Consider the following 16,236-nt stretch of genomic DNA (forward strand, 5'->3'; position numbering starts at 1 on the left):
CTGCATTTAATTAGTGTTTATAGATAGACTACTGAAAATTCATAACATTGATTTTATCGAGAAAAACCATACCATATAAGGTTGCATGATACCTTGAGTCTAAAGCTAAATCAGCAGATAAAAAGCTGGGTTGGTTTGACTAAGGTCAGGCGATATTTTACACCGGGACAGTTGCTTAATTTGTATCAACCACAGACTCGCATATGTGTGGAATTCTGCAGCCATATTTGGGATAGCTCGCCTAAATACCAGCTCGAAGCTTTTGATTCGGTAAAACGGCGTGAAATAAGATGAGAAGGAAAGCCGCTTACTACAGTGAGGAGATTCCTTGGAGGCGGACCAAATGTTTCGACGTTTCTGATCCACACAGCCTGAAAGACCTGTTGGATTCCCTGTTTTCCAAGAGCTATAACCCCAATCTCTTCTGAGCCAGAGTTAATAGGTTACCAATTGAGTCTGCGTGCTTCATCTTCGATCACATCGTCGCTATCTATTAGGCGAGTTACTGGTCAAATCCGGGCAAAAAAGCATTCAAAATCCTTTCAAAAAAGCTTTAAATTTTTTGCGTATAACGATATAACGTATAACGATGAATCAACTTGTCAGATAAACAAAAATTTGGCGTCAATAGCGTAGTATTGAGTATATCTGGCGAACCTCTGTACAAGACGTATCGGTGAACGCGTAGATATGTCGAAGCACAGTATCAGGTCCACGTTCCCCACGTCCAGGCCTTCCTCTGCGACGCATGTGGCTACCAGCGTGTTGCTCTCGCCGGCGCGGAAGCTGCGCATTACCCTCAACTGTTGCTTTTGTGACACCATCGTCTTGCCGTCCTTGCCTGATTCAATATTGTGCAACAAAAATAAAATTTTGGCAACTGAAAACTTTTTATATATATATATTGGCGAGCCTTAAAATTAACACGGAAATGACAGTAACTATATCGATTGTGCCCACCCCAATATCAGTTGCAGGCTAGATTTAACTAGGAAAGTTCAACATTTAGAAAGAGGTCAATCGGCTGGGTAGCATTCGGAACATTTTCTCTATTTTATAATTCCGTATTAAGGGATAAAAACGCACAATGCCTTAAGACGAATGTCTACAATCAGTGTTCCCAGTGATTTCGCTAAACCATGGTCGTTTTAATCGTTATTATCAAGCTTTCAGTTGCTCAACAAGCCATGAAGAAGTCTATGGCTTTGAGATCGAATCAGCAACGAGGTCCGTAGAAAAACTAAAGCAATCGAAATAACGGATTGGCGAAACGACCATGGACTTTTGCCAGTCAGTGGTCGTCGCTCCAGAAATTTCGGTCGTAGACGCAATGTAGACAGAAGACTTAGTTAAGGGCATCGGAAGCTAGGAAATCTGCGAGAGTGGCGTATGTCGCGCAGTTTGGACGTTGACTCTTAAATTACGGAATGAAAAACAAAAATAACTGTAGGTATAACCTTTCTACCAAAAACGGAGTGGAAAGGGTTAAAATTAAATATATAAAATATTCGGATGCATATTTGCCAAATTAGTATGTGAAGGCTGTTTTAACATTTAATAGATCAATTAATATCTTATCATACCAATACCTCACTTTGCGTCGTTTCGTCGTGTTTTGGAAGATAACTACGACGCAAAGTCAGGTATCGGTGTATAGTTTAAATATAATGTTAATAAAACTTCTTTCCACAATAAATAAGTTGCTGAATTGTAGGACAAAATTAAATAATTTGATCGAAATTTCTAGAACTTGGTTTGTTCATTTATTTAGATGGTTGATATAATAATGTATACATCAATAATTGTTAAATTTTATTTAAAAAGAGCAAGTTCAACCGAATGCGGAGCGCAAACGGAAAAGTCGAGTCTTTTACACTACTGGTGTTTTATTTGTGTACCCTATATATGTTTATATTATTGAGTGTCTCGTATCTCACTAGGTCAACACTTCCTCCGTTATTTTCCTGTTTAATGTGGAAACAAACCTGACTGACAGAAATGTATAGCGATTAAAGTTACATTTATAATGCAACTTTGTAATTATGAGTATGTGGTACTTGAAACTTAACTATGGTTATAATTACATGTTGTCCAATAGCGGTATTCAGTAACGCCAAGATTATTTAGAATACTGATAATATATATCTTATCCAAGGAACCAATCAAACAATTATTAAACCACTTATCACTGACCACTTAATGATTACCCAGATTGCTAAAATAATGATCTACAGGTCTTCCTAGAAGTTTTCCAAAATATGTCCTTCATTTATTCATATTCAAGTATACTTCGCCACATGTCATAGAACGACCTAAATGACTTTACTATAAAAGAATAAAGAAATTTACCCGAAATTTTAATGGTAATTGGCCACCCGACATGCTATTTAACATAACTGAATTATTTTTTTACTACTATAGGGGCTACTGACAAATGTGCCATATATGCACCCCTTCAAAACATTTACACTTATTTTCCAAACATCCTGTACAAAGTGATCACTATGAAACTATTGGAATGTGAAATGCCAATAACTTCTGGCAGTAAAAACATTGCAGCACATACACACATACACATAGTAAACAATAATTAATTTTAATATTCAGTAATCCGAATTTTGAAATGGCCAGAGACCTTGTGTTATTTATTATTTCTGAAGCCATTGATTTTTGGATAAGATGTAATACATTAATTGACAGCGAATAAGCTGTATTAGGCTACGAGCAAATAAAATGGTTTCAGATATGTTAAATAACGCAATGACAATGTAGTAAGGAAAAGCGTTATCAAAATTCGGATTAATGCATATTAAAATAAATAATTGTTGGTCTGCCATATTCTGTGTTTCAAAGAGATGACTATAGACAGGTTGATTAATAAATGATGTAAAAGCTTTTACACTTATAACAAATCCACCTGTAACAAATAAAATTGTTTCATTTTCATTCGAAAAACAAAGTTTCTGTTGAAAAACTCTTTGCCTATGGTATAAATGCGTGTAGAACTGAAAATATATAATATATAATCTATAACGTTTATGCAACGCTTATCTCAAATGTGAGTATAAAGGTTCGCTCACCAGAAGCGCCCTGCCCCACGAACATCTGCGGAGTAATCAGAGGCCGACACTGCAGTAACAAGCAGTGAACCAAGTTTACACTCTCGCGGTACTCGCAAAACACTGCAAGCAGACATATTAATTAAACTACTTTTCAATTAGAAACTTTTAAGCATGTCAATGTCAAAGTATAGATAATACCTACATATTACGAAAACCTATTTAAACAAACCATCTTTTAAAAAGATATTGACCAGGTATGGATTTAATAAATAATGGTAAAGCACACCAATGTTATTAATTATAAAGTGTGCTCTACAAGTAGTTTTTTATTGGTTTTATCAAAGTAGACACATTTTGCTTCATTCCCTTTTCATAGAAAAATGTAATTAGAGTTCTTTTTTATAACTATATATTTTATAATTTAGGATGGGGTAAAAATAATTTCTATAATAGTTGTCAATGCATTAATAATTAAAAATCAATTTGTGTTTAAACAAAAAAAAAAGTTGTTTTAGCTACAAGCTACAAATAGCAACTTACCTATTGCTCTAGTATCTTGTCCGGCTTCCTTCGCTTTCTGGAAATGTCCCAACATGATTTCCTTCAGTTTATAGAATTTTGGATGGCCAAAAGACAAGTTTTTCGGCATCTTTAAATAAAAAAGGTCTTTCATTATTATGGGATTACAAATGGAAATAAATTAATGACAACACCATCATATCAGCCGATAGATGCCCACTGCAAGGCAATGGCCACCCCCCAAAAATCACCACAATAACTGCGTTACTGCGCTCACGCATTCAGCAATTTCCCGCGTCTTTAACTATGCCGTCGGTCCTCCGTTGCTCTCTGGGTAATCGTTAGCCTTCTTATGGCCCACCGTAAGCCAATATTGTGGTATAAGTGACATAAACGTTATTAATTATATATATTTATTTATCACCTCTGGTACAGTCCCATCGGGCAATATGCTTCGATCCAGAGACAAGGGGTTTATTCCGAGATCATCTCTCAACCTTTCGAGTAAAGACATGAGTCGGTCATCAGACTGAGTCCACGACTTTTCCGTGTGTTCATCGAAGAAGTTTAGAAACACTCGGGAGCCATGCTTCACCAGCAGTTCCAAGCCATGGTATAGTGATATCAGTAGGGTGAAGTCTTTCATTATGTAGTTATGTTGTGGGTGACTGAAATAGAGGATGATTGATTACATGTGTAAAAGATTTAAAGGGTTCACCCATTGTATGAATTAATATATGGAACACTCTATCCAAACATCAATTATTTCAGAAATAATAACTCAATGATAATATTGTAAGCAAAACCGTTTGCAAAATTCTATTGTATTACAATAAAAAAATTTTAATGTAACGTATTTTGGAGTGATCACTTTATATGATTAGAATTAGGTGTAAAAGCTTGAAAGCTATTTGTCGACAAATGAGCTTTAGATTCATTATTTAAAGCTTGTACTGTACACCTATAACCAATGCATTTATGTTGAACACGTGAAGTAAATAAATATATATAAAGTTTTAAAACTTTTGCAATATTGTCAAGAACTAAAAAAATGCATTTAAAAAAATTAAACAATGTGTATCCAAACTTGTTTTCCTATTACCGAAACAAATGAACACAAAGGCATTAAAAGGCTATTGAAAATCTTTAATTTATTATGGGGTGTTCTTTGGAAGTAAAATAATCTATTTATGAAATTAAAGGTTAATGGTCATACCGAGCACCTCTTTCTTTGCATTGATATTCCTTGTAAAGCATCACAATCCGACCTTTGGACAAATTGCCAAGGTTTTGGGGGAGTATATTTAATTGTTTTAATCTTCTTGCATAACCATCAAGTATCTGAAAACATTACACTTACGTTGCAAATATATCCCACTTAGGTTTCTACTTAAGCAGTTCGTTTTCTAATTATAGTAGCTGAATGAATGAAAAATTATAAATTCCTTTTTAACTATACTCAACAAAAAATAAATAATTTCCTTTTTTCGTTCTCTAGGTTGTTAATGAGCTAATTCATTTTTGAGACATTAAAATAATGAAATATAGAGAAATATTTTATATGAAATAGCATCTTAAGGGGAGTTTTAATACAAATATTAAAACTACTAGAAAAAATAAAAATTAAACTAACAATGGTATTACTTTTTCACTGTTGCATTAGGGTAGTTATGTACACGTACTTTTTAATCAATGTTACTACATAGTACTAAATATATTACAATAATCGAAAATGTGTATATTACCCGGGAATTGATTTGGCACATCGAAACAAATGAGACATAACAAGGTAGTGAAATGGAAGTAACTGAGAATTAGAATTATTATTATTTTATACAAAGAATAAAAATAATTATCAATAGAAGTAAATGATACTTGTTTTACAGCTCCTAATAGATACCGGACTGTTTGTATTTCGTGCGTCAGAGATAATGCTCTTCGACGTCGAAATTAGCCGATTGTCTCTTTACAAAGGTCGATGTCCAATATTTTTCGCCGCGCATTGTACATACCTAATCTAGCCATAAATTCTGTTGCTGGCAGTTTACATACATTTAAAAAAAAACACATTAATTTGAATTTTGGACATTAGCTTCTACGATTAAAAAATAAACTTTTTCCTAACATTCTTGTGTGCTTTTTGATTAGAAATTATTTGTTTTGAAAATGGAGAGGTGCACTAAAGAGAATAGGATTGCAGTAATTGCACTGCACAAAGTACGTAAGGAGCCAGCCGAGATTTTTGATACATTGAACTACTTGGGATTAGCCGAATGTTTGTGTATCGTACCATTCAAAGGCATCTCTTGATGACCGTGAGATATCCGGCCTACCGCGGTCTATCAGAAAAAACCAAGCCTTTAATGGAGTCAAGGCCAGAATTCGTCGCAATCTCATAAGGAAACAGAAAATCCTTTACAGAGAAATGAGAATCCTACCGAGGACACTTCCTCGCATTATCAAACAAGACTTAGGTCTAGAGCCTCACCGGAAATACACAGTGCAAACCTTAAATCAGGCACTAAAACGAAGGAGGATCGAAAGATCAAAACAGATGTTACTTCAAATACGCGGACGAAAAACACCGAAAAAAAGAAGCTTCCGAGGCAGTGGCCAAAATTCAGCGATGTCATCATCCAGCATACGTGATGGTTTGGTGGGGTGTCTCCTACTAAGGGGTTACAAAATTCCTTTTTTGCGAAAAAGGAGTGCATATGGGATTAGAAACGGTAGTTAAACCTCACAACAACACCTTATTCAAAAACGAAGTGGGACATTCCATCAGAATTCAGCCCTGGATCATAAGGCGCGCACTACCCAAATTTGGCTTGAGCAAAATGTTCCAGACTTCCCAAAGACTGATGATTGGCCTTCGTCTGATCGAGACTTAAACCCTTTAAACTATAAATTGTGGTCTGTGCTTGAGGACATGGTCTGCTTTAACCGTCACCAAAATATTGAGTTGTTCAAGAAATATTTGGAAGCAGGAGTGATCAAGTTTCTAACCCGTTCATAAATCCATCGACGAATAGCCCAACACTTTAAAAGCGTGCATTAAATCATTAGATGGACACTTTGAATAACTAGTTTAGTACATTAACACATCTTTTTCACTCTACATAATCACATATAAAACTTTAAAATCAAATTATTTTTTTAGAAATTAACTTATGGTTAGACTTGGAATATGTATTTATATATCGAGTACTATCAGGTTCAGAATGTTGATACTTTTGAGAACAACCTAGCAAGAAACTAAATAGTTACTCCTTTAACACTACTTTTACACTTTTTTTTGCTGTTATTAATCAGCTTTTTGTATTCTGAAAGTCATAATACTAATCCCTGACATATTTATGTATGATGTACAACAAAGGGCTTTATTATCATTCTTGCCTTAACATAAGATGGGAATAAATTTCACATTGTTTCATAAATAAATTTATATTTTGACTATAAAATAAGTAGAAATAATCAAGTTTACTTCGACATATTGCTGCCGCAGTTGCGTGAGTTCAGGGCCCAGCTGTACAACTACAGTGCTGATCTTCCTGGAGTGGCTATAAGGCGCGACATCAATACAGCTTTCAGTGCGGAGTTCCAAATGAGCAATGTGCAAATTCTTGACTACCTGGACAATAGGCAAAATATTACGCAAGCCATCAATTAAAATTTTAACATCATTAAGACACGCATTGCGAGGTCTTTACCTCCTGAATCCAGCGATTTCAGTTTAGCCATAAGATGTCTACCGCTGGACATAGGCTTCCCAAATAATTTTCCTATAGAATAGGTTGGAAGTGGCCTGCATGTAGTGTGTCTATTAATTACTTCAACAAAGTTGATAGTCCTTATGAATTGATTACCTAAGAAACTATTGGCCATGTGGTCTTCAATCCAGAACTTAAGAGCCCAGTGGTACTAGATATACCAGAAGTATGAAATTATGTTTCTGTGCCATAAGTCATCACTAGTAAAACAGATTGGTTGTTGTAAGTATATTACATAATAAATACTTACAGTAATGACATCCTCAACCTTGCTTCCTGGTGTTGCTGACAGAGCAAGAAGTCTGTATGTCTTGTGTCCCATTTCAGTTAAAGTGGAAACAATCTGGCAGTAGGCATAATTGCCGCGCGCTCTATGTGCTTCATCTATGACCAGGCAACGTATCTTCTCTCTAGGGCATATTCCTGATTTTATGTCATTATATATAACTTGTGGTGTGGCGAAAAACACTCGTTTCATTTCCCAGTGAGTTTTTCTAGTGTTTACATGCATGTGGCCTGTAGAGATTTTGATATATTTTAAGACGTTTATTTATAAAACACAAATGTCCTTTAAGATAATGACAGTTTTAAAGCCTGTATATGATGCCTCTGTTTTATGATATATGATGCAACACTACCATTTTACAGCCCTAATATGCAGCAGTGATAACCCAACTCAAAATTCTTTAGGTCAGTAAATCATTTAAATGTCTATATATTAATTAAAATCAATCAATTTAAATTGTGTTTTAAATTTCTCCGATTACATACACCAAAAGGCATTGATCACAGTTACTCCAATTATATTTTTATTAAATTTGACGGTAAAAGAAATGTTAATAATTAATGTTCCATTATTATTTATAACAATGTATTATCATCATATTTATGTATTTCATTCAAATTATCGAAGGATTAAATTAAGTTACGAAGAAAGAAAAATAATTCACATAATAGTATTAAAAATGATGAACCTTCATATTGCTTCTCATCTATGTTAGCAATGAAATTAAAATAATGTACAAATGTTTACCACATACCAGTCATTTCAATTGTGTCCTTCGGAGGTATGGCTATAATGTTATAGCAAGCTTCTATCTGTTGTGCAACAAGTGGTCTAGTTGGTGCAGTAAAAACTATCTTGCCAAGAGGATACCATCGGTAAAAATTATACATTATAACAGCAGCAATAAAAGTTTTTCCGAGACCTGTCGGAAGACTGACCTGAAAACACAAACTACATTAATACTGTTGGAAATCTCAATTTCTCATCGTATTCTTACTCTTCCATTTTACTATATTGATTTGTGCATGCAGCAAAAAGTTTTAGCAAATATTCAGTCCAATGTAATACTGTTTGTTTGTAGACAAATTATTTAGGCATCAGATCTTATTTTTTTTAACAATCTATAATGTAAAGATACTTGTCATATAAAACTAAAAAGTTTACTAGCAGACATTATATAGTTAATACACAAGAACTTTCTTATATATATATATATATATATATATATATACACACTTATTGAAATATATCATGTTAATTGGTTCAAGTACTCACAAGGGTATTCTTCAATATAGAAGCTTTTATTATATTGAACTGATAATCTCTGATAGGATAATTTGTAGGATAGATCCATGTTTTTCCTGTTAATTTATCATATCCACTGATTTCTTCATCGCAGCATAAAGCACTGTTAACAATATAACATACATTTAAATAATTTATTTGAACAATATAATTTTAGTATTTTTAACACAAAAAAATAATTTTCTACATATATTTATTTACATTCTTTGGTTAATCTATAATAATGTATTTATCATTATGATATTATTTGTACAAATTTTAGTTTAAACACTAATGATAGTGCTAATTAGCCAGAGAGGATTGTAGAGAGGTGAAAAATAAGCACTAAAAGAGATATTCTTTGTCATTGTGTTTAGGTCAAAGTCAATATGTAAATAATTTAGTTATAATATACATTAAATCAATCACAACTGGCTTTCACTTTCCTCACCAATGAAGCAGAAATATGTGCATGTGTCGTTTCTCACTGCCACCCGCATAATGCGTATACTCCCTTTTCAAACCTAAGAAAAATATGAATGATGCTTAAAATAAAAAATATGAAAGCATCATCATTGAGTTAAATTACGATATATAATGGTATAACTTACCTTACATTCAGAGCACTGTCGTTAATGGATGTGTTTTGAATGGTCTTGCTATGATTTCCTTCAGTCCAGGATGATAATCCAGCTTGCAAAGCAGCATGTTCAAACTGTTCCAGTAACGATGTATTGTCAAACATTTCATCCACAAATTCTTCATCAGGATCCATACCTCGATTGTGGTCCATATTATTAATTATAGGGAGTAGTAATAATTAGTGAACGAGTATGTGTAAAGGATCATGTGTATAAATTTATGCAAATTGCAGGTATAATTAAATCATATATAATTGTTAAAAACTATCCCAAACAAAGTCGAACTTCATTTCTCCCTCTATTATACTAATCTGACATATGTCAGTCACCAAGGGATGACAGTTTATTGAAATTGACAATAATAAATAAACACTCTTTCAAAACTCTATACATACTTGTAATCTTTAGGATTTTATGTTAATAATTTAATTGTTCTATTAGTTCTTTTTACATATGCCGGTAGGTAGAAAAAGCATTACCTTATTTTAAAAAAATGATACCTCCCAATATAGGTAGAGCCGTTCGGTAACGGAAATTACCAAAGTTCGGTATTCTTGTCAGCTGTCATGTCATTCATATTTAAAAATTTGCTTTAAAATATTATGTTATTGTCAAAGTTTGAAATGGAGCTAGAAGATGGTTTTGATGAATTGTTAGCAAATATAGAAGAACCTACATCTGCTAAAAAACTAAAAACGGAACTGGATAACGGACAAGGTATTGATAACTTTGTTATTGATGATTAAAAATAATATTTGCTTTGTTCCGTTTTATTTTTGTTATATAAAAAATGTTTTGTTCTAGCATCTACCACGGATGCCACTTCAAAACCTAGTTCATCTAAAACCCACTGTGTTTTAGTAAATCAGAAGCAAGTAAGTGGTTATGATTTAATGGTTAAATATTGAGTTACTTTTTTTTATCAATGTAACATGTAATTGCTTCTGTTGCAGCGAGGAAATCCTTTACTGAAGTTCATAACTAGTGTGGCATGGGAATATGACGATATAGTTCCAGACTATGAAATAGGCAAAACAATATGTATTCTTTTTCTCTCAGTGCGATATCACAATTTAAATCCTGATTATATAAACAACAGAATAAAGGAACTGGGGAAAAAATATGAACTTAGAGTTCTTCTTGTGCAGGTAGTAAAACTTCAAAATTTTATTCTTCAACATTTTATAAAGCAAAGGCACAAACCAGCAATTGATAACTTATATTTGATTACCCATATGGAAATTTTACAAATGCTTATAGCTAGTAATTCTAGTCCAGTTTTCTTGTAGTTGTTTCAGTAAAATTTATTGCAATGACAACTTTTTATCCCTTAAAGGCCAACAGAGGTTTTAATTATTGTTATCTAATATCACTGATATATATTAAATTTTAAATCTTTGTATGTACCAGTACGATACTATTTTGTTTATATACTAGGTGAACCAACAACATAGTTGAAATTATGGGAGTTGAGTAAATGGATGTGGGCAGAGCAAGACCTGTCATGGTGGCCACTATTGGAGGAAGTGTAAGCTATTGCAGAGGCCATCTATCACCTGATATGATGATGATAAATGAGTACCAATAATTCAAAAATTTTATAAGTGTAGTCTATGTAATTTTTTTTATTACTGTTTTTTTTTAGGTTGATCTAAAAGACCCACACTCTGCAATAAAAAATCTTACAAGAATATGTCTTTTAACGGATTTGACTTTAATGTTAGCGTGGAGTCCTGAGGAAGCTGCTAAAATAATAGAAAACTACAAAATTTTTGAAAATAAACCTCCGGATCGCATAATGGAAAAAATTGAAAATGATCCACAACAAAAGGTATTTTTTATGACCTTACAATAATATTTTGTATTACTTATGAGATCTTCCTCCTAATAGTTCATGTGTACATTTCAGCTACATTTACTGTATGAACTTTCTGCATACAATTGTTGTTTACTACTGTTTTTTCAACATTTACTACTTCAATATTAATTATTTTTCAGATTATAAATGCACTGTCCAGTATAAAACCTGTAAATAAAACTGATGCAATGACATTGTTAACTACATTTGGGACATTAGAAAATATAATAAAAGCCAATGAAAGCAGGCTCGCTGACTGTCCTGGTTTTGGACCTACAAAAGCCAAAAAATTGTTTAAGGCGTTGCATGAACCTTTTCTAAAACGAGGAAACATAGGAGACATGGATATGAAAGCTGATGCTGAATTTGCACAAGAGGGACTAAGTTTTGAAGAAATACAAAAAGCAGAAGAAGCAATTCCAAAGAAATAACTCTATGAATTATTTTAATATATTTTTAACTTTGTATTTGTGTACTTTGTATTAGTAATTATGTTTTTTTATACTTCACAAGAAAATGTCCATTGTTTACATTTTATTTTTAGTCATATGTCATATTAAGCTGACAAATTCATCATCTAATCCTATGTCCCCAAGATGGGGTAGAGGGCGTCCATAGTATGTCGCCAACGCAAACGGTCTTGAGCTTCGTGCTTTACTTCGCTACACGTCATTCCAACTGCCTTCATTTTTGCAATGGTCGTCTGCCGCCCGGTTTGCTTTGGGCGGCCACGTCTTCGATTTTCTTGAGGATTCCATTCTTGTGCTTGTCTCGGTATGTGATCAGAGTCCCTTTGGAGCGTGTGGCCTATTCAGTTCCACTTGCGGCGATTGATCTGCTTGTCGATCGGCATCTCACAACAGCGTTTCCAGAGATCTACGTTGGAAACTTTCTCAGACCAGTATATACCGAGAATACATCGAAGACAGTTATTAACGAAGACTTGGAGCCGTCGCGAGGTATCTTTGGTGACCTTCCACGTGGCTCGTCCATATAGCAACATGGTTTTCACATTGGACCGGAATACTTTGAGCTTAACTCTCCTAGTCAGTTTCGGTGATTATCATACTGAACGTATCCCTGCGATGGCTTCTTTTCCTTGACGATTCTGAGTTGGCGCCTTTCTTCAATGAGATTCCCGGTCATCTGTGACACCAAGTCTTCTCGCGTACATGTTTTATCTACAAGAACGACGGAGCTGGTCTCTGTCTGGGCCATTTTAATGTGGTTATACTCCGCGGTGACAGATGTGGTAGAGTTCGTTCCGAGACAGGAGAAACGATTCTGCAGCTACAATCAAAATTTAGCGCCTATGTCTTGATCTTACAGCTTTTTGACCTCAATTCGTTTGCCCAGTCTGGCGGTCCTGCCAGCAGTTCGGGTTATAGCTACTTTGAGCCGCACATCCACCATTATTAGGTGATGGTCACTGTCTATCCGCACCACGACGTTAGCGGAAGTCGAAGAAGTGATGAGCGCCATTTGGAACTGGTGGCAATGTGGTTGATTTGGTTCCTAGTTACTCCATCGGGTGATGTCCATGTGTATTTATGGTGGGTTTTGTGAATAAATAATGTGCCCCCGATAGTAAAGTCGTTGTCTTGGCAGAACTCCAAAAAATGTCTCTCCGTTCTCGTTTCGCACTCCTAGCCTTCGTGCGCCCATGTGTCTATGGTAGCCGTCGTTACTCGTGTTGCATTCAGGTCTCCCTTGACGCTAACTATATCCTGCTTGCGGACCATTTTTAAGGCCAGGTTGAGTGCATTATTGTAATCGTCCTTGGCTTCGTTCGAGGCCGGAATAGTAGGCGCGTAGCACTGAACCATGCGGGCTTTGCTATTGAACCGGGCTGCAATGATTCGCTCTGAGATAGGTCTCCAGTCCAGAGGGCTCTTCTACGCAGCGTCAGAAAGGAGGAATCCCACTCCGATTTCACCCGTTCCGTCTTCATTCTCCTTCCCCGAGAAAACAAGTATAAGGCCCCTAGGCGTTCTCAGTTCTAGGAATCCATTTCTGCGCACTTCTCTGAGACCGAGTATATACAGCTTGCGTTTTAGCATCTATACTTTTCTGCTTGGGCTAATCGGCTATCCCCGCTCAGTGTTCGTACGTTCCAGCACGCAATTCGTGTCCGTGTTTTCATTTCAAAGGTCGTCGTAGTTTGATTGGTTTGGTTATGTACAGTTTCAGTTTCTTTAATCGTTTAATTTCGGATAAGCAAGTGATTAGCCTATTAGCCAGGGTATACCTGGCCTGCTGGTGAGGCTGCCAACTTAGAGCCTGCGGGCCTGTTTGGTTTTATACCGGGTTGCCTCCCTAGTGAGTTATTTCTTTTCAAGGCGCAGAAGATTCGGATTTCGCCCTGCACTCTCAGCTCAGTTGCACTTTGAGGTGGCGGCCGCGCGGTTGCAGCAGTTCCCAGGAGGGATGACGAGGACGTGAAATGACTCACGAGTGAGTGTCCAGGGCTTTGCTTTAAACTCGGTGTTCCGCCACTAACACAGCAGATGATTTCTTGGCATTTTATAGGTAATACTACTCTCACATGTAGCGATTCCCACCAAGATCTTACCTTGACTCCCCCCGCCCAAGCTGAAAGATTGCAGAGTTTATATCATCATCATTCATTAACTTTGCTAATTCCTATAAGGAATTAGCAAAGTTAATGAAGTAGGGGGAATGAAGTAGGGTTAGAAGACGATTTTTTTCTATCTTTACACAAAAAATAAATAACAGGGTTGTTCGATAGGTATACAAGCATTTGAGGTAATCAGGATTTGGAAGCATTATCCAGCTTTGTAAGTCCACCTTTGTAAAGAGTTTTCTTGCCGAATCTGATTCGAATGGGCGATGTTAGGGAAGTTCCGAAACGTTTCGTCCAAAATGCCACAATGGACGAAGACTGCAATTGGTACCGAAAGATGCTCAAGTAGCGACCATGAGCCGGTAAACTAAGGCGTGGGTGGCCCTCCCACTTGGACGCGGGAAATCGCTGGATAGATCGTCGTGGCGATCTTTGAGGAGGCCTATGCTTATAGTTCAGTCATGGATCAGTTTTGCTAATAATCATAACAAACTAAATATTAATATATTTATTTATCATTTATATTTTTATATACATGTTTGTAAATACTTATCTTGTTTTAATATAAAAAGTTTTTAGTGTCTGTGTTTTATTTTTATTATGTAGAGCACCTCTTATAATGTTCATAATTCAACACTAATGCCGCATAAGCATTCATTACTATTAATTAACATAGAATACGGGATTCACTTTGACAGTATAAGTGAGAAGGTGGAGACAACACAAAGTATGCTCATTGCCTATTTCCTCATTCCAATCATGTAAGCACAATACATTCTGCTTTATAAATAATTAGTTTTAGTTGATTACTTTTTTATTAAAAATATAGTGATGAATGAACCGATATAGTGATGTCCACTATATCGGTTCCCTCTTATATGTAGTGAAAAAACTGTATATTTAAAAAAAAAAACCTGAATTTACCGTGGCAATCAACATATCGCATTTTGCACTAGGCATAAAGGAGAAATATTTAAAATTCTTTATCTTATACCGCTCTGTTTCTTAGGTGAGAGTTGTGATGACAATAAAAGTAATTGGACGGTAAAGAAATGAGTTATTTCGACCGTGGAAGGATAATAACTAGTAGAAAATAGCTTCGATGTTCAGTTATCCGTTATACTTTGTTTAAGTTTAATTTAATAAATAAATTTAATAGAACACTACTGTATAGTTAGGTACTAAAAGAAATAGGAAACCACACCCTATGCTTACCCCAAGGAACTGTAAGATAATGAGATATGATATTCATAATTCTGTTAATTAAATTACCTAAAATTTTTGTTAAAAATAAAAAAAATCAAGAATTATTTACAATTAAATGTGTATTATCTTGTAAGTCCTTTAATATTTCCGTGATTAATAAATATTGGAATATTGCTTATTCCTTATTCCGGTGTGTGGTAAGACCCAGGACCGGACTTTAGTTTTTTTTAGATGTCAACTCTGTTAGCTTTCGGGGACTATTACAGGTTTATCGGTCATAGGGCTCAAATCTGCAATCCGCGAGCTAAAATTTAAATTTCTCTCTCTGTTACTTCTGCTTGTTGTCGTGCGCCACTAGGATGTTTTGTAGCACTACTGTGTGACTCGGGTACACTGTTTCTTCGACCCGGGTGTTTTTGAGGGAGCAGTCCTCGTTTCGTATCTGTGACCGTCGTTTTCCACTACCTCTATAGCACTCGATGTTGAAAGTTTTCTTCTCTCTGGTTTCTTCTGACGGTCCCCTTGCATGGGTGTGTCTACTTCGTTCACATTTTCGGCCACTGTGTTATTCGAAGATAGGATCCGTATCGGTATCGGTGCGTCGGTGGTCGTCGCTTAGTTTTAGTAGGATTAACCTCTGGTATGTAATTGGCCTTTGCACCAACTAGTTTGTTATATATTGTGGAGAGGCAACCGCGCCAGTTGCTTCCTGTTTAAAACAATTTTGAATGAGCGGGTGGAGTTACTACACGGGCATGTACATATCTGTTCCGTCTTTGGTGGAATATCCGCGATTGACGGGTAGGTATCTAAGCACGTATCTTTTCCTTAAAAGCGAGGAAGAACTAGAGTGATAGAGATGGTTTATTCACATATTTACAATTTATCACCCGAGTATAAATCCAGCGACCACATTACTGGCATCTGAAATCAAATCGGAGTTCGAAATTTAATTTGAATGCGCAAGAATGAATTAACACAAAAGTATAGTGGCCGTAGTAGCCAGCAGTACGGACCGTCAACGCT

At 35.4% G+C, this 16,236-nt stretch overlaps 2 protein-coding genes across 3 annotated transcripts in view; one reads left to right on the top strand and one right to left on the bottom strand.

The window, feature by feature from the left end:
- The window catches only part of Fancm (FA complementation group M), a 16,246-nt gene extending 6,401 nt beyond the window's left edge, over nt 1–9,845 (bottom strand). For both annotated transcript variants that reach the window (XM_068775274.1, XM_068775273.1), the window contains exons 1-10: nt 9,533–9,845; nt 8,913–9,045; nt 8,392–8,575; nt 7,602–7,867; nt 7,066–7,212; nt 4,798–4,922; nt 4,006–4,249; nt 3,603–3,711; nt 3,081–3,182; nt 658–841 (exon numbers count right to left, since the gene is read on the bottom strand). In XM_068775274.1, coding sequence (XP_068631375.1) covers nt 658–841; nt 3,081–3,182; nt 3,603–3,711; nt 4,006–4,249; nt 4,798–4,922; nt 7,066–7,212; nt 7,602–7,867; nt 8,392–8,575; nt 8,913–9,045; nt 9,533–9,714 — 1,676 coding nt within the window. In that variant the 5' untranslated portion in view covers nt 9,715–9,845. The remainder of the gene's footprint in view (nt 1–657; nt 842–3,080; nt 3,183–3,602; nt 3,712–4,005; nt 4,250–4,797; nt 4,923–7,065; nt 7,213–7,601; nt 7,868–8,391; nt 8,576–8,912; nt 9,046–9,532) is intronic.
- On the top strand, nt 9,666–11,950 carry Ercc1 (DNA excision repair protein Ercc1). The gene is made up of 6 exons (XM_068775276.1): nt 9,666–9,795; nt 10,180–10,279; nt 10,367–10,437; nt 10,516–10,710; nt 11,208–11,393; nt 11,561–11,950. Exons 1-6 carry the CDS (start codon nt 9,769–9,771, stop codon nt 11,849–11,851), a joined length of 870 nt encoding a protein of 289 aa, XP_068631377.1. The 5' UTR covers nt 9,666–9,768; the 3' UTR covers nt 11,852–11,950.
- Nucleotides 11,951–16,236: the final 4,286 nt, after the last annotated feature.

Source organism: Battus philenor, unplaced genomic scaffold, assembly GCF_028537555.1.
Source record: "Battus philenor isolate CCGP_79_NKW_IND1 unplaced genomic scaffold, ilBatPhil1.0.hap1 SCAF_8, whole genome shotgun sequence".
NCBI lineage: Eukaryota > Metazoa > Arthropoda > Insecta > Lepidoptera > Papilionidae > Battus > Battus philenor.

Coding starts and splice junctions, on each gene's coding strand:
- Ercc1 (XM_068775276.1), top strand. CDS start 9,769: ATGTGTATAAATTTATGCAAATTGCAG. Junction 10,438..10,515: donor TTTTAGTAAATCAGAAGCAA/GTAAGTGGTTAT, acceptor CTTCTGTTGCAG/CGAGGAAATCCTTTACTGAA. Junction 10,711..11,207: donor TTAGAGTTCTTCTTGTGCAG/GTAGTAAAACTT, acceptor GTTTTTTTTTAG/GTTGATCTAAAAGACCCACA.